The sequence below is a fragment of the Hippocampus bargibanti genome, linkage group LG16 (assembly GCF_051943395.1).
Source record: "Hippocampus bargibanti isolate YZ-2025 linkage group LG16, ASM5194339v1, whole genome shotgun sequence".
NCBI classification, from domain to species: Eukaryota; Metazoa; Chordata; class Actinopteri; order Syngnathiformes; family Syngnathidae; genus Hippocampus; species Hippocampus bargibanti.
In genome coordinates, this window is record NC_142749.1 from 2418173 (window position 1) to 2437401 (window position 19229).

Here is a 19229-nt window from a genome sequence, read left to right on the forward strand (position 1 = left end):
ATCGTATCATGAATGGATGGATGGATGGATGGATGGATGGATGGATGGATTGATATACATACATCAACATTGTCAAAAAAAAGATCAGTGCTGGCCATTTATTTTTGTAAATTCAGGAGTTGAAGACAACTACAGTGTATTTGATTGTGAACAGATTTTAGGACACATGACACTGAATGGATATCATGATTATGACAGCCAGAAGAATGGATTGTCTCTGACCGATTTGGGTGTTTCAACAAAAATCGACCAAACCCCACACACATTAAATGTCTTTATTGCATGGATTGCAAACGCAACTCCACTTTTTTCAATTGTCTTTTTTTTAATACCACCAAAACAACGTTCATTAATTTGAAGATGGTTTAAGTGCAAAGTCTTTCTCAGGAATATCATTGTCATGAGTATGTTGACCTTCACTTGCCCTTGGATTAGTGTCAACAGTCAAAGCCGCCACTTTCCTGGCAAGACGCTCCAGGACCAGATCAGCAGTGCTGGTGAGACTGTGCTACAATGACACACAACACAGGGTATAGGTCAGACCCTTCAAAGCTGAGGTGACGTGTTCACCCTGTCTTCCTCGGACATCCCTCTAACAGTCTAACCCAGACATGGGCAAACTACGGCCCGCGGGCCACATACGGCCCGTTAGGCTTTTTAATCCGGCCCGCCGAACTTGCCCAAATTATAGTAAAAACAATATCTAAAACTCATGACAAAAAGTTAGCCAAGAACAGGGCAGATAACTGAAAAGTTGCCTGCCCCATTTTTCACAACTTGAAGCACAATGAGACAACTAATCACATTAAAAAACATTGTCACAAAGTATAAAGTTCTTTTTTAAATCAAGAATGCACCGACTACAAATGCTACCTTGCTTAATTTACGGTAAATGTGCATGGCTGTAGATTTTGCTGCAGTAGTCGATTGTGGTGCACAATGCAACGTTTGCATTGCTTTCTATGAGCCACTAAGCCCCTTTCATAAGTCTCACGTACACTTTACAGTCACGGTTTAGTGTAAATTTACGTTTTGTAGCGTCACATATGTTGTTAGCTGATTTGAATATTTCTTCTAGGCTGAGGTTCTGTGCATCTATTTTGGAAAATGACATGCAATTGCACGACTTTATAACGCTTGCGAAAGTCCGGAAGAAAGAAGCAGGCTTCTGATTGGCTGCCGTGCCGAGTATGCAAATTTCAACTGCAGGTAGTCTAAGTTTGTGTGCTCGGCGACGGTACACGTGTATTGTTTGCGCGTGAAGGCGAGGGCGCCAGTGAGGAGTTTGTTGAGCGCGCGGTCAGGACAAACCATCTATGATTTGGCGGAATTTAACACAAGTAGGTATTATTGAGCTTGAATATTTCGTTGTGTAATAATATGTTTTGAATGTTGAAAGTGATTCCATTTTTCAATAAATGTTGATTTCTTTAACTCTGCCCCTTCAATGAAAACGTATTAAAAACAGACGCAATCTTGATAAATTGTTATTTTAATCTACAGTAGTCTCGTTATATCGATATCGGATATATCGATAGTCGATACTATTTCTATGCATGCACGGAGAAAATTACATGCAAACAGGGTCGGATATATCGATAGTGTTATATACTCCCTTGAATATTATAACGAGACTTTTGTATTTCCATTTCCTCCTCCAAGTATCTGCGAAATAGTATGTAAACGCCATATTCCTTGAGACAAATTTATTAACTGATCAGGGATATTTTTCACATTTGAAAGACAGTTAATAAATTGGGTTCTTACTGTGCTATGAGGTTTGTACACACTACATTTAAAGGACAACCGGAACCATTTTTTTGTTTCCCACTGACATCAGAAAAACGTTTTATAGCATCTAAAATACCCAAATCAGGCAGGCTGATATTTTTAGTTAAATGAAAAACACCAATAAAAATGACTTCAAAATGAATCCGGAAATGGCCAGTTTCAGAAGGTCCCACCCCCCTGTTCGTGACGTCACGCCAAGACGTCTTGCCTTGCTCGAGAATCAAAACAATGCCTTCAGATTCGGAGAAGATGTTTTCTTGTTACTCATCCAGTTATGAATAGGATTCAAATAGTTCTGAAGAGGAAAGCATAAATGTTTGCAATTGATTGAAGGAGTCCTCCCATATCAATTCGAGCCGTCAATGACATCAATGTAGCACCCAGAAAATGCAGAAGATTGCGCCCAAGCTCCGTTGGAAATGGGCTGATTTGTCAGATGGAAATTTGTGTCAGCGAATATCAAATAGTTGTCTTGGTGCAACACACAACGATTTACCATGGATTCAACAGTTATTTACTTGTGTTTTCCTTCTAATTTCACAACTTCAACATTCTGATCAACACGAAGTTCACAGACCAAACAAAGTACCCAAAATGCATTGTATGTCGCTTTCTTGGTCAGGGGCGGTCCAAACGTGACGTCACATGGGGATCGTCATCAACTCGAAAACAAGACTTCATATATTCAGCGCAAGTCTTAAAACGTAAACTATAGCTATATGCTGTGGAATCGTTGTAAAATACACTCAGTCAAAGTCATTTGAAGTGATTTTATAAATTATGGACATAACTTGCCCGGAGGCGTCGGTTGTCCTTTAATGCTTTAGGTTTAGTATTTTCCGGCCCAAACACTGCCTCCAAATGCTCCTGGCCCGGCCCCTCTGTAGAACCCAATGCGGCCCGCAAGTTAAAAAGTTTGCCCACCCCTGGTCTAACCTTACCCCAAAAAATATGTTTCAGTCAATTGAAGACTAAATTGTCCGTAGGTGTGAATGTGATTAGTTGTGCCCTCTGATTCCCTCTGGATCTTATTTTAATTTGCAACACACATACAGTGTCTTGGTCGCAGTGCAATATTGCTGGATAGGTCTCCAATGAACTTGCAATAAGTCAAAAAATAGCTTATTAGCGCTTTATAGTCTGGAAATTATGGTATATACAGGTAACATCCAAGTTACGACCGGGTTCCGTTCCGACAAAACGGTCGTAAGTCAAACATTTTCTATTCAATACTATTATACACCAAACTGCTTACAGTTCAATTATATAAATAAAATAATAAATAAATCAAGACCCAAGGTGTAGGTTGTGCAAAGAGGCACCTGAAACAATTCAATACATGACTGTGTTCTTTAAAGTTCCTTTCCATTGTTTTTTTTTTCAAAATCTCAGAATTTTCACATTTAGAGTTCAAATACTAAGTAGAGACGAGCGGTGAGGCAGCAGCTGGCTGAGCCTCACCATGGATTGCGCAATGACTATGCTAACTGTGCTGGCTTGCTCTGCAGTGAGACCGCATTGCTGTCCCTCTGCATATTGCTATTAAAGTGTTCAAATACTTTTAGTATATGAACTAAATTTCTACACTTCAGCTGGTGTATATAATGTATAGTCACTGTACATTATAAACACTGTACTACAGTTTTTATTTTATTTTTATCAAAACTGTGTGCATAGGTGAGGCACACAGTTCTCCTGCCTCATGACAGAGGGCGCTGGTGATTACAGAGATTCTTCTTGTGCCTCCTCGGCTGCAGAAAAATAGAATTAGTGAGAGCGACCTACAGTAAACAGTTAGCAAATTAAGTGCAACCATCCGATCATTTTTTTGTGTTGCTTGGCCTTATTTTCAGAATGGAGGATTACATATCTAAATTGAAAGAAATAGAGAGACTTTTAAAACTGAAGAAAGAAAAGGAAGGCTTCTAGAAAGAAGGTATCGATGCCTTTCTTCAGAAGGAGCGGCGCATGGACTCAATTTTTAAGTAAAGGTAACACGATAACGTTTTTTTTATTCTTTTTTCGATGCTAGTTTATATAAAGAATGCTGACATGACATTTTAAACAAAAAACATTAACTGTTACCAATCAAATCGTGAATAAGATACTCTGTAGAGTTCATACGTTTGTAAATCTGACTGTGATGACGTCAGTGCCTCACCAGCCATGAACCTCACCGCACGTCACTGACATGAACCATATGCTGTAAACACATATCGTGTTAATAAATGAAAGACTAAAGTTCTTAAGACAATTGATTCATGGGCTCAAATGCAGAAGGGACTTAATATCCTTTGAAGACTTGCTTGTCTCCTTCCTTCGTTTAATTAGGAGCTAACTCTTCTTTTGGTATTATCTTCATATAATGGCTGCGAAGAGCTCACATAGTTGTCTGAGTGTGTGTTGGCGAATGCGTGAGGAAGAACCCTTTCCCATTATAAGTGGTTCCTGTTAATAATCACCACGAGATGGCATATGAAAACTAACAGGGAATTATAAATGGGCAATATAACGAGACTGGAAAACCATAAATAAGGCGCATCGAGTTGTTGTGCACACATTCTACCTTTGGAAAAATGTAACGTTTTTCGGTAGACTGGAAAATACGGTGCATATAAACATTGGTAAGGCAACCATATCGCAGTAAATTTAAGACCCACATTCTATTTTTCCTATGAGAAGTATATTTTGACATTTTACAATTATGACGGTTAAGATTAAAATGTGACCCCCAAAAAATCCCATAGTGTCATGATGTTACGATGTTGACATTGCATTATTTATTACGGGAAAGACACAATTTACGCGGCATTCTGGAATGGGTCCTTCTCAATTTAGAGGTGTCATTGTATCTGAGATTATCCTCTGGGTGCTCATTTGAGGTCAGCAATACACTTTGCCACTTTTTTGCTGAGTTAGTGAGAAATCTTACGACACAGAGGTGGCACAACAGTGGCATCGCTGTGGCTTTGATGACAGTCATAAATCTCTTAGGCGGGCGGGTTGGTGCCTCATACCTGTAAAATGTGCAGTCCCTTCAGTGTGAGGACAGCCAGCTCTCTTAAACCATCTCCCGTCAGATCCAAGTAGATGATAGAGAGCAACGGACTCTTGAAGCTCCGTTGCCACAACAATTTAAAATGTCCCTCTTCTCCTGCTGCCCCATGCTGGAATTTATAGCATAGAAGTTCCTACACAGGTGGATGAAAAACAGATTGTGCATTTTGTCATTTGTCGCCTCTCCCGTCCATCCATCCCCTTTCATGCACAAGTAATGTTAATCTGTGATTTGATATGGTGTCCACTGTCGTAACCGTCGTCCTTGAAAGGTTTCAAGTTGAGAGTGAGGCAGTCCTGGCACACTGGACTCATCACTAGTCCATCACCAGGTACAGCGGTAGCTCTATTTATGAACATCTCTTCTTATGAAATTTTCAGTTAAGAAACACTTCAACAGGAAAATAGTGCCACTTTATGAAAAATATTTCAAGACACAAAAATAAAAAATACAGTATGTTCTACTTCTCGCAGTTCAGAGTTTCCTGATAGCAACATACCGAGCTACTTTGCTATTGGCTACTACCGAGCATCTTCCTGCCATCTCATTGGCTAAGAAGGACCTCTACTGAATGTGTCAATGTGTGTAGAAAAATCTGTGTCTATGCAGAGTCCTGTTCATTCGCCTATCGGGACACAAAGTGCTCTAATCATTTTACATTAATGTGAATGACCCTGAAAAATGTGTTCACCAGTTCAGTGATCGCTCACTCTTCTGTTATTTGCTTTGGACATTTTCGAAGGATTGTTAAAAGCAAACAACCTCGGGTCAGTTCAAAGCGCCAGACAAAAATCACTTCTGAGAGAGAACATGAAACGCAAAAAAAAACAAAAAAAAACATGATGAGGACGCAGTTAAATCATTCACAGCAATTTCCGATTTTATTCAGGAATTGAAAAGTGTGACGTGGAGCGCCATTCCCGAATTTGTTTGGCTTTTGTTTTTTCTTGCGGGGGTGCCAATAAAGCGCTAGTCAGACCTCTGCAATTTTGTTCCCTTCCACGAGGGGGCATTCTTTGCCTTTTGTCCATTGTCGTGAAGCGAGACAGCAAGCAGGTGGAAAGTTGATAAAAGTTCACTCAGTCAGATGCAGGAAGGGTATTGTGAGTTTTCTTTATTTGAAGTTGATATCAGTTTTCGGCAGACCCCAGGTAACACTGCTCTCCAGGTTGTCCTTTGTCCCTCTTCTTCCTCCTCGAAGTGACTGGCTCAGGCTGGCTTTAAAGGTGCTTCACCTGAGCTTCCGGCCAATCAGGTCCCAGCGGCAATTGGCCATTCCCAGGTGGGTGCAATCACCTTCTCAGAGTCAATTAGTGGTCGCCCAACTCTACTGTTCTGGATGGGGAGAAATGTGCACCTTTCTCCCATCCAAAATACAGAAAACACATTTAACATTTCTTTTGGCATCATGACATCATTCACCCCCTCTCCTCAGAGTTCAGACATTCTTGTCAAATAATCAGCAATAACATTTGTTGTCAGGGAAGAGAATATCATATGTGACAGGTCCTATTCTCCTTGTCACAGCGTATGGGCCCTGCCACTTTGCCAGTATCTTACTTGATCCCATATGCAACAATATTAACACCTTCTGTCCAGGGTGCCAATCTCTCCCTGATAAATTATTGCCGTTAATCTCGCTGGAGATCCTCTTCCAGCTCCTGACGTTCTGCATCTTCCGTTTCTTTCTGGAATTCTGGGTTCAGAAACCATGGGAATTGCAGCTTGTCTTAGATGATGAAACTGTGGAGGTTGGGCATGTTAGGTAACCCAACTTGGGAGTTTCTTGTGCGGGAGGAAGGTTCGTTGGCCTGGATGTTCGAGAGTTAGCGCCCTGGGGCTGCGGTCCCAGAGGAGGATAATGTTGACTAGATCGACTGTCAAATGTCCATTCTTACTTGTTGGGTGCATCTGATCTCTAGATCTGTTCAATCAACATCACCTCTTGTCTGAGTCTTAGGCTTCACCACTGGTTCCATCTCACTCTGCTCAGTTCCATCCTTGGCTTGGCAACTGTCAGACGCCTCATGGAAAAGAAGAACGGCATCTTCTTGGGGCAACTCAAGCTTCTGGTTTCCTTGATCCCCTTCAGAACTCTTCAGTCCAGTTTGATTGGCCCGTGCTACACAACTTCTTCCTCGTCCCACCTTCTCCATCTCGGCTTCCTCCTATCTTTTCCACTTCAGCAAGGCGTAACGATCCCACCTTCTTCATGCAGGGTGAAACGATCCCACCACTGCCACCAATTGTCGTGAGGCGAGACAGCAAGCAGGTGGAAAGTTGATAAAAGTTCACTCAGCCAGATGCAGGAAGGGTATTGTGAGTTTTCTATATTTGAAGTTGATATCAGTTTTCGGCAGACCCCAGGTAACACTGCTCTCCAGGTTGTCCTTTGTCCCTCTTCTTCCTCCTCGAAGTGACTGGCTCAAGCTGGCTTTAAAGGTGCTTCACCTGAGCTTCCGGCCAATCAGGTCCCAGCGGCAATTGGCCATTCCCAGGTGGTTGCAATCACCTTCTCAGAGTCAATTAGTGGTCGCCCAACTCTAATGTTCTGGATGGGGAGAAATGTGCACCTTTCTCCCATCCAAAATACAGAAAACACATTTAACATTTCTTTTGGCATCATGACATCCATGTTAGCACTTTGTTACAGGTTTGTTAACAACAACAGTTGTTAAAGCACTATATAAATAAATATATATATGAATTGTATTTTGTACAGCCGCCCCCATTTCAAGCTCATCTAACTCCAGACCCATATCAGCTTAGGAATTAACTCTTTTTTTTTTTTACCGATGAAAGAAGAGAGTCTACGTGTCAAGGTTTTGCAAGGTGGTGATGGTGGGTGCGGATCCCAAAAAGCAGGCAGGAGGGAGCAGGAGGTTGTTTGACAAATTGTATTAAAATAAAGGTCAGCAGGAACAAAATGTAAAACATCAAAATCATCTGAACAGAAAAAAATACAAAGTATCAAAAGAAAATCAAGTATAAAAGTCCAGCAAGGTTAAACAAACAGATGCACTGCATACAATGCATACACAATGCATACAAAGCATGCAACAAACAATGAACCGACACCGGATGGTCGTGCCGTTAAGTGTCACTGATTAAAACGACCAGCACCTGCGAGGCTGCAGACAGGGCTGACGTCGCTACCCGTTGGTCGCCAATCCGAACGTGGCAGTCCGCCACTGATCGGGACGACCAGCACCTGTGCTGGACGTCGAACTGCCAGGCGCAGAGTGGCACCCCGGACGGCCGTATGGGACCAGGTCTCGGCCGGACGCCGACGTGGGCGTGAACTGCCCGGCACCGGGGAAACGAGACCAGTCCTGAGCCGCTCCGGGATCCAGCGGTGAGTGGGGTCTCGGACTGACGTTGCCGCGGACGTTGCACGGCTCGTCGTGGATGCGACTCAATTCGTCATGCACGACGACAGCGTGGCTGGATGTGGGCGTGCATTGCCAGACACCCAGTGTCACCCTGGAAGGCCACCTGGAAGGAGGTCTCAGCTGGACGTTGACGCGGACGTTACGGCTCGTCGAGTGCTGCAATTCAAACTCGACGAGGCGTGGGCTAACGTGGACGTAGCATTGCCACGCACAGGGTGGAAATGAGACGGGTCCGTTGTACCTGCGGGATCCGATGGTTGGTCGGTTCATTCTGTCACGGTTTTGCAAGGTGGTGATGGCGGGTGCGGATCCCAAAAAGCAGGCAGGAGGGAGCAGGAGGTTGTTTGACAAATCGTATTAAAATAAAGGTCAGCAGGAACAAAATGTAAAACATCAAAATCATCTGAACATAAAAAAATACCAAGTATCAAAAGAAAATCAAGTGTAAAAGTCAGCCAAGGTTAAACAAACAGATGCACTGCATACAATGCATACACAATGCATACAAAGCATGCAACAAAAAATGAACCGACACCGTATGGTCGTGCCGTGAGTCCTTTTAAGTGTCACTGATTAAAACGACCAGCACCTGCGAGGCTGCAGGCAGGGCTGACGTCACTACCCGTTGGTCGCCAATCCGAAGGTGGCAGTCCGCCACTGATCGGGACGACCAGCACCTGTGCAGGTGCAGGCGGGGCCGACAGCGCCACCTGTTGGTCGCCAACCAGATCATGACACTACGGTTTCAAACACTGTACTGAATGTTTATGTAGTCCTAAAACTAAATTTTCTGTGGGTCCTGCGATTTGAGTGCAAAATGACAAAAACCCTGGCACTGGAGTTAAAAATTAAATGACCATAATTTTTATTCTTTATTCGTTGTCTCATAAATTATACACAACTGTAATTTATTGTGCAATAATATACCGTTATTGTAACATGTATTCGTTTTATATTTTCATGCATTTTTATGCATTAGAAAACATTTTTATGCTTTTGAATTTTGGGGGACTTGGAACGAATTAGGAGGGCATTTACATGGAAAACCCTTCTTCTGCATAGAATTGTTTTTTTCATTGACACATTTCTTCCAGAACAAATTAATTTCCTACGTCGAGCTACCACTGTTTTACAACACATTATCTGACAAGAACAATGGTGGAGACTTGTATTGGCCTCATGACTTTCTGACCTGTCCATATGTTCCCAGCAGGACCTCCTTCTGCCCATCAAAATCCAGATCGATAACCAGAGCACAGAGGACTGCATCCCACTGGTCACTGTCAGCGAGGCAGAGCGAGTGGGACAAGCCTCGCTCATGAACATTTCTGAGACACACAAAATTAATTAATTAATTGGACTCTGGTATAATGGCATCACAGAAATGCTGAAATAGTAGCTTCACTTTTCTTCTGAACTACATGAACACAAGTTTTTTTTTTTAATTAATGAGATCAGCTCCTCACCTGTAAACAACTGCCATCTCGATTGTGCTTGTTACTAGAAGATTGTAGCCTTCAACTCTGAAACCTGAAAAGAAATAATTGACAGTTTTTAACATATGGGAGAACAGATTTATTTTATGAGTTAGGTGTGACAACTGTATTACTGGGTAATAAAGTTTTGGGTATAATACCCAAAACTTTTATAAAACAAATGGGTAAGTATATAAATAGAACACAAAGCTGAGATAGTTACAGGCGTTAACATTTTTTTAAAATGCATAAAACAAAAAAAAAACATGGCCATGCTTACAATATTAAAAGAAAGTCAGCACTAACCTTAATTCCTACTATGCTCTTTTTTAATTTGTAGATATTAATAGTGCAATCCTATTGGGAGCTACACACAATATTCCACATCGGTGGAATATTGGTTGTCTGATAGGAAATTTGGAACGAGCATGACAATTTTAGTTTTAATCGGCATTTATATGCTGATTAAAATCTTTTTTATTATTTCATTTTTGTTCTGAGTATTATGTCAAAAGCCATTTATTTGGGTTTTAGCGGTGGTGAACAAATGTGTGAATGGAAGGGAACTGTATGTTCCCTTCCATTTTCAATTGACAATATGGTTGGGGGGTACTCCAGCACTGCCAGATATCTGTGTTTAGCCTCCGTTAAAGGACAACAGACACCATTTTTTTTTTTACATTAGAAAAACCTTTTATAGCATCTAAAATACCCAAAACACAGAGGCTGATATTTTTAGTCAAATGCAAAACACCAATAAAAATGACTTAAAGTGTCCCAAACTGCTTCAAAATGACCTCGGAAATGGCGAGTTTCAGAAGGTTCCGCCCCTTTGTTCGTGACGTCACGCCAGGATGTCTTGCCTTGCTCTCGAATCAAAACAATGGCTGCAGATTTGGACAAGATGCTTTCTTGTTACTCATCCAGTTATGAATATGATTCAAATAGCTCTAAAGAGGAAAGCATAAATGTTTGCAATCGATTAAAGAAGTCCTTCCGTATAATTTTGAGGCGTCTGGACTCCAATGTAGCGTCCCAGAAAATGCACAAGATGGTGCCCCAAGCTCCGTTAGAAATGGGCTGATTTGCTTGGAATTTGTGTCAAATAGTAGTCTTGGTGCAACACACAACGATTCACCACCGCGCTATTTATGTGTTTTCCTTCTAATTTCGCAATCACCACGAATCAACACAAAGTTTTCAGACCAAACAAAGTACCCAAAATGCATTGTGTGTCGCTTTCTCGGTGAGGGGCGTTCCTTCAGTGACGTAGGGTGAGGACTCGTCATCAACTCGACAACAAGACTTCCTAAATATTCAGCGCGAGTCTTAAAACGTAAAATATAGCTATATGTCGTGGAATCTTTGTAAAATGCGCTCAGTAGAAGTCAATTGAAGTGATTTTACATTATTATGGACACAACTAGTCGGAAGGCGTCGGTTGTCCTTTTAGCTCCTCCAGCATTTCTACTATTTTTTTTTCTCAATCATGGTCCTCATTGGTCCTGGGACAGGAAAACATGCTAGCGGTGTGCCTGTCAATGAACAAAGACCTGATAATCCTACCACCACCCACACACCCAAAAAAATGTGTGTTTGCTCATATCTCAATTATATTTAGTCGCAATATAAATATAACGTCTAAAAAAAGGACTTTTTAACTTTTTTCAGTCAGGTGCGTTTGGTAACAATCGGTAGTAAAAGATGTATTGAAAATCAAAAGAATAAAAGACAAAATTTAGAACAATTGTGAAATGACATACTTTTTTCTCCGCTGGGAAGTTCCGACTCTGATTGGCAGATGAGAGGAAAAAGCAGCACAATGGAGATTGGACTGTCAAACTGAACACGCCAGCTCTGCAAAACCTCTGATCAAAAGACAATACATGAATTTACGATAAAAAAAAACTACTTCTGAAACAAATACAAACATGGGACAGGAGATGTGAGACAATCACTTTTTATCAATGGATGCTCCATCTGCGTGTTTGCTTTCAACATTTAACTTGTAGTAGACATGCACATTCCACCATGACGTCCCTGATCCACTGCTGAAAAGGTAGCTTTGATCCTCTCCTCTTATATCTAGAACTGCTTCAAGAGGGTACAGCAAGTGCTGAAGAATGAATGACTCTCTGTGTCTTTGTGTTGTCATATTATTTAGGTTTTTGTTTTGTTGTTATTTTTTTACTTCAAGATGGCACCGCGAGAGTGGCTGCCTTTCCAGCAGTTCCTCTATTTTGTTTTTCTACTGCCTTCTTTCCTATCCTCTTCCTTTCATCACTTTGGTGCTGTGAAATGTAAATTTCTCCACTGCAAAACGAATAAAGGTACATCCAATTCAATACAAAATCAATAATCAATGGCATGTCCTGAGCACTTGATTTACATTTTGAGTCTCTGGGAAATACAAATTGACAAGCATTCACAACAGATGTTAATGTCATTGCCTGATGAGGTCCAGTAATCAAAAACCAATAATTTGAGACAAGACAAGCATGGATGACTCATGTCCATCAATATTGGAGTGAGTGATCATGATTTGTTGAATAAACAGTGAGTGTTTACAAGTGTACATCAAGTGTACCTCTACCTTAGCAAACAGAAAGCTAGTAATTTTGTCAAGGCAGGATGGTGAAGTGATGCTGAGCTACAGTGTTTGTATGTCAAGGAGCGAATTTGAGCCGGGATTGCAAGCACAAATGCTTTTGCTGGAAGTGTACGTTTCTGTTCAGCTGAGTGGCAATTCAAATAGTCAAGCCATTTATTTATACGGCGGTGACATTTTGAGATGAGTTTGAAATGTATTTGTTCCGGGATCCTCATTTTACTACATTGACCTCACAGTGCAGAGGTCGCAGGCTCAATCCACTCTTCCTATGTAGAGTTTGCATGTTCTCAGGGTACTCCGGTTTCCACTCAGATTTCAAAAACATGCATTGCAGGTTAATGGAACATGCAACATTGTTTTTTGGAATGAAGGAATGGACAAAACCAGAATACCTAGAGAAAATCAATGCGGCACGAGGAGAATATGCAAATTCCACACAGGAACTCCACAGCCACAATCAAAGCCTGCACCACTGAACTGTAAGGACAAAATGCTTTTGAGTGGGTCCGATTTATATACTGTTCAAACCCGACCAAGTTCGCCAACTCACGGGAAAAGATTCACAGCCACTTTTAAACGTAGTTTCAAAAAATAGGGTGTTACAATAATTCATTATCGCTGTGGTGATTTGATGAATGCACACGACCTGTTCGAAAGAGTATTTGCCGTAAAAATCGTGACCTGAACCACTAGCTCTAATCTAAACAAAGAATTTCATTTCTTGTTGTTGTCTCACCTGGCCCACATTGTTTGACGAGAGCCAGTCCAACGCAGCCGTTCTGGCAGCCAAATGCAGACAGTCGTTGCCCATCACGTATGCACAACATGTCCATCCATAACACACTGCAAGTAAGCGAGAGACACACCAGTCGAGAAAACTCAGTGAATTTTCTTCCCATGGAAGGGGGAAAAAAACGAAAAACTATTCCATTCCAGTTTATTGGTGTCAGAGATGTTCGGACACTGTGAACAAAGGCTCGGACACAGGAAGATTGTCTTTTACTGCCGGCATGGGACGCAGCCATTCATAACCGACGCCCAACGTCTGCAGTCCTCTGCCAAGCTATTTACCGAGAGTATATGCAAATTCAAGTGATACAGGGTGATCCAAAAAGATGCGTACCCGTGAAAATTTCAATTGTGGCTTTGATTAAAAATCCATTGATTTCAAATTACAATCACACATTATTCAGTTTATGGAAGACCATTCAGCTATTTCTGCCAATTTATGCCTTTCCCAAGATGTGTTCCAAATGTTCACCATTTCGTTGCAAGCAAACCTGTACTCGTCTGACAAAGTTGTCAATCACTTTTACACACTCCTTTCGGAAGAAAACATAGCTGCAGTGAGGGACTCAGTAGGATGCATCTTTTTGGGTCTCCTGAAAGAGGAGTGTGTAAAAGTGATTGACAACTTTGTCAGACGAGTATAGGTTTGCTTGCAATGAAAAGGTGGACATTTAGAACACATCTTAGGAAAGCCATAAAGCGACTAAAATTGACAAATAGCTGAAACTCTGGTGAATGGTCTTCCATAAACCGAATAATGTGTGGTTGTAATTTGAAATAAAAAGCCACAATCGAAATTTTCATGGGTACGCATCCTTTGGGGTCACACGTTACATTAGTAAAACAGTCTTCTTGATTTGAATACCACGCCCCTGGACGTCCCAAGCACCAACATTCATGAACCAACAGAATGTCGACATTTTAATAGGTTGTCTTTCCATAAACTGATAGATTTGTAACCTGGCTAATGAGCTCTTCCTGCGAAGGAGTGACCAAGTCCTAGATACGGCCCAACGCCAGATTTCCTACCTGAGGATGACAGTTTAACAGGCTGTCTGTTTACCTCAGATTAACCCCAGATTTTCTGTGCTTCCATTGTGGGCCTTGTGTTCTGCCAACTACGCCTACAAAAGCATGAAACTTTTAAATATGATCACTTCTATTCTATCTATTCTCTATCAATTGGTTACTTCCAAACTCAAATTTCTCCACTGTGAGACTAATAAAGGCAAATCCAATCCAATCTTTGAGAGTTTGGTTTATGAAGTCACCACAATGCAGAATAAAAATGTGCTGTATTTTCTCTTGTAGAATTTGACAGCACGAGACATTATCCTAATCACCCCCTCCTGTTCCCCCCCAAAAAAATCTCCATGGAATTGATTTGATTTATATGGAGTAAATCATCACCCTCTCAGTTTTCAAGCCCTACGATTAGACACAAAAAAGACAGAATTAGAGGTAGACTAACTTGCTGGGCAATTGTTGCAGCTCAGGGAAGAGTCGCTCTACTGGCTGCTCTTCAAACTGGTGGAGTGAAGCATTCTGTTGAAAACAAAAGTTCTGCAATTGGCCATCTCACGTCAGAGCAAAAATGCCCTACAGAGCTGTCAAAGGTTTTGGTAGAATTATTTTCTTTCTACATTTTATTTCATTTGGAAATCTGAAACAAATCTGAAATTCCTAATGCATATTAATATACTTGCTTGGCAAATTAAAACTACAAATCATTCTTTGAAGAAAAAGCACACACACAAATGCGCGTGCGCACACACGCGCACGCACATAGACAATCTAAACAAGCACACAGACCTCCTTGTACAGGTGTATTCTCTGGTCGTGACCACTAAGCAGAAAAACAATTTCTTGTCGTCCGTCATCACTTTGCACTCTAATAACAGAAAGGTTCAATGCAAATGTTAAGTGACCTTGTTTTTTTCTTGCGGGGGGTGCAAATAAAGCCTTTTTTCAGGCCATTGCATCCATTTTGGGCACCAACATCATTCCTGGTATTGGTACATTCCGTGTAAAGATTAAATGTAACTTACTCTGTGTGGTACAGCTGGAAGGGTGTGAACTGCAACTCCAAATTGAGGCAACTTTCTGTCCAGACAGTCAGATTTACATCAGAAGTTGAGAAGGAAATTGATTCAAAATGGACTAAGATTGACTCACGAGCAATTGACTCTAGGTTGAACTCTGACCCAGGCTCGTAGTCACAGTAGATATTCAGGAACGGGGTGGCTTTGTCACCAGAGTCCTGTTAAGAAGATCACACTGATTAAGATATTCCACTCATTTCAGCGTACACTGTCTTTGTTTACCTTTATGAATGTGATCCCCACCACAAGGCCACTTTTGGGTGAGGACTTGTTGAACGCATCGATGGACACAATCTCTGCATCAACTAGGTCGACGAGAAAAACTGTCAAGGACACTTTACAGCTATGGGAATATTGCTTTAAAAATTACCGACACGAGTTTCAATCATATAATCATCATTCTTTAAAGCATTAACCAGAATTTAGTCTCAACTCCAACAACAATAAAAAGTGCAACAAAATGTGAGCATTATCAAATAGAAGGCTTTGGACTACCATTTAATTTTACAGACTGAACTACACAAAATATATTTTTCACCTTTGCAAAACATTAATTGCAGCTGTGGTTGAATGAATTGACACTACATCATTTTCTAACAATGTATAGAGTAGTTTTTAACTAAATGTTAGATTTTTCCCAAAACTATTATCATTGCTATTATTCGATACATAAAGTACATATACTGACAGTAGGATTTTAATGTACTAAAATAAAACAGTGTCGTGATTTGGGTTAATGGGAGACTGAAGAAATCTTTTCATCGATCTTATGGGTATGTTTTAATTACAGTAAAGTCTCGTTATATCGATATCGGTTATATCGATAGTACCGCTTATTACGATACTATTTTCATTTCCCTTGCACATTTCTAGTTTTTTTATGTATAATTAGTACCGTTTAGTACGATACCCGGTTATTACGATAATCCGGTTATTACGGTGCTCCTTTTCATCCCCCGCCGGCCATTTTTGTTGTTTATATCGATATATCCGTCGCGCCATTGGTCAACTTGGTCACGTGTCTTGTTACGTGAGCCGCCATCGGTCGCGCCATTGGTCGACTTGGTCACATGAGCCGCCATCGGTCGCGCTATTGGTCGACTTGGCCGTGTGACTTTGTCACGTGACATGCCATCGGTCGCGCCATTGGTCAACTTGGTCACGTGTCTTGGTTACGTGTCACGCCATCAGTCGCGCCATTGTGAAATGTAAATTTCTCCACTGTGAGACTAATAAAGGCAAATCCAATCCAATCCAATTGGTCGACTTGGTCAGGTGACTTGGTTACGTGCCCAGCACCCGTGTAGCAGAGCCATTTTCATTTTCAGACGCGAGCTCGTGTGTAGCAGACGAGATTGAAGTGTTTGTGTTAAAAGGTAAAAATGGGAAGCAGAAGAAGATTGATGACTTTTTTAAATTGTATACATAATACAGTAAGATGTAAGCGTTGCAGTTTCCCTGTTGTGTTATGTACATGCCCACTGTACTGTATATGAATGCAATCGTTTTTTGCAACAATGTTTCTTGTTTTGTCTGCTGAAGCGCGATGATTTTGAAATTTATTAACATTCCATACTGTGTATTAAAGGACAGCCGATGTCACTTTTTATTCAAATGCAAATAAAAATGACTTCACGCCAAGACGTCTTGCATTGCTTGTGAATCCAAACAATGGCTTCAGATTCGGATAATATGCTTTCTTGTTACACATCCAGTTATGAATATGTTTCAAATACACTGTAGTTCTGAAGATTAAAGCATACATGTTTACAATCATTAAAGAATTATATGTGCCATTTTGAGGCAACATTGGGGAAACATCTCTCACCCAAAAAAAAGGGAGCTAATGGCCAGCTCCGTTTCTTATATGGCGCTTGACTGCCCTCTTTTGGCGGCTTTTGTTTAATGCAGTTCGGCGCAGGATCGGATATATCGATAGTCCGGGTTATATCGATATTTTTCAGACACCCTTGAATATCGATATAACGAGACTTTACTGTATGTTATGGGTGGGTGGTTCGCTTTGACTGTATTTGTTCAGATTAAGAAGGAAGAACATATTTAATTTAATTTAAGCACATATTCAATATGTGCTTATCTTAAATTAATAATATATTGTTAATTTAATTTTAGATAAATACAAGCACATCTCGTTGAAATAATTTTGTCTCCGGTCCTTCGGATCTACCTGGGATGTAGGTGAATTGAACCTCTTTGGCCACTGGTCTGATTTTCTGCTGCAGTTCCTGGTAGGTAAAACTGACCACCTTCCCTTTGAGTGTAGCCGCGAGCAGCTCCTGCTCCCCGGCCTGACACAGTCCATAAATGTTACTTTGAGAAGGGAAGCGGCTAAAACTATCCTCCGCGAAGGGATACAACTCTCCAAACATGATGTCGGACGTCAAAAAGCCGCACAAGCAATCATCACCACAAGGATGTCTTCAGAATCTGCATGCCTGCATTTACTAGCTACTCATGTCACGTACCGCAAGTGCTCTCAATTGCGAAAACACACTTTCTCAATAAAATAAAAAAATTGTTTCGCTCTCAATTTTCATTCTTCTTCTTCTTCTTCTTCTTCTTCTTCTTCTTCTTCTTCTTCTTCTTCTTCTTCTTCTTCTTCTTCTTCTTCTTCTTCTTCTTCTTCTTCTTCTTCTTCTTCTTTGTTCACCATCTGCAGCAGGCCAACGTGCCCACGTCACGGCCATCTTGGGAAGGACAACTTTCCCATCGTACATTCATCAGATTTCAACAATTTTCATGTTCCTTTTTTTGTCAGGAGCAAAACACGTGCTATGAATTTAAAAATCGGGGAGGGGGGGGGATTTCCCCTTTGTTCAATTAGTTACAATTTTGATGTAATTGGACACAACGCTGCATGAACCGTATGAAACAATTTTTTAAAGCCTCAGAGCTTGCATTTGTACAAGACACCGGATCCAGTTTCTTCAAGTTATGCACCTGCCTGACAGAAGATGTATTTAAAATAGAAACTAAGACCAATCGACGGAAGACACCCACGACATCATAGCTAAAACTCGTGGTGTTTGCTTTTACACTTGCAAGAAGTAGTGATATGTCGTTCGCGAGAGGTTGCAACAGATCCCGGGAACAACATCAGAGTTCTCGGTCCAGAAAAGCACAGTGCTGGGAACAGGCGCAGCAGTGACGTGCAGTCAGGGGAGCAAGGTGAGGCTGTGCCTCACCTGTCATCATGGAAATATCAAATGATAAAGTAAATTAAACAGTTATATTTATTTAGTGATTTGTACTTTAACGTTCTTTTCCATTTAACTTCACCATTTTTTTTTTCAAAATCGCTAAATTTTCACATTTACCGTACAAGTACTAAGTGGAGACGAGTGGTGAGGTAGCAGCCAGCTGTGCCTCACCATGAATTGCGCAATCACTATGCTAACTGTGCTGGCTTGCTCTGCAGTGAGACCGCATTGCTGCCCCTCTGCATATAGCTATTAAAGTGTTCAAAAGCTTTTAGTATATGAACAAAATTTCTACAGTTCAGCTGGTGTATATAATGTACAGTCACTGTACATTATAAACACTGTACTACAGTGTTAATTTTATTTTATTTTTATCAAAACTGTGTGCATAGGTGAGGCACGCAGTTCTCCTGCCTCATGACAGGGGGCACTGGTGATTAGAATTCTTCTTCTTCTTGCTGAATAATAGAATTAGTGAGAGCGAGCTACAGTAAAACAGTTAGCAAGTTAAGTGCAACCATCCGATCATTTTTTCGTGTTGCTTGGCCTTATTTTCAGAATGGAGGATTACATATCTAAATTGAAAGAAATAGAGAGACTTTTAAAACTGAAGAAAGAAAAGGAATTCTTCTAGAAAGAAGGTATTGATGCCTTTCTTCAGAAGGAGCGGCAAGCTACAGTAAACAGTGAGCAAGTTAAGTGCAACCATCCAGTAATTTTTTTCGTGTTGCTTAGCCTTATTTTCAGAATGGTGGATTACATATCTAAACTGAAAGAATTTTCTAGACTG

At 40.9% G+C, this 19229-nt stretch overlaps 1 protein-coding gene across 4 annotated transcripts in view; it reads right to left on the reverse strand.

Annotated features, from left to right (window-relative positions):
- Positions 1 to 261: 261 nt before the first annotated feature.
- Positions 262 to 19229, reverse strand: part of kptn (kaptin (actin binding protein)) — a 32428-nt gene continuing 13460 nt past the window's right edge. For 2 of the 4 annotated variants that reach the window (XM_089017253.1, XM_089017254.1), the window contains 11 exons: positions 15441 to 15523; positions 15292 to 15376; positions 15165 to 15219; positions 14929 to 15007; positions 14588 to 14661; positions 13064 to 13170; positions 11480 to 11584; positions 9708 to 9771; positions 9434 to 9569; positions 4809 to 4982; positions 262 to 508 (listed from right to left, as the gene is read on the reverse strand). In XM_089017253.1, the coding sequence (XP_088873379.1) occupies positions 350 to 508; positions 4809 to 4982; positions 9434 to 9569; positions 9708 to 9771; positions 11480 to 11584; positions 13064 to 13170; positions 14588 to 14661; positions 14929 to 15007; positions 15165 to 15219; positions 15292 to 15376; positions 15441 to 15523 (1121 nt within the window). In that variant the 3' untranslated portion in view covers positions 262 to 349. The other 2 variants (XM_089017252.1, XM_089017255.1) reach the window with 2 other exon arrangements.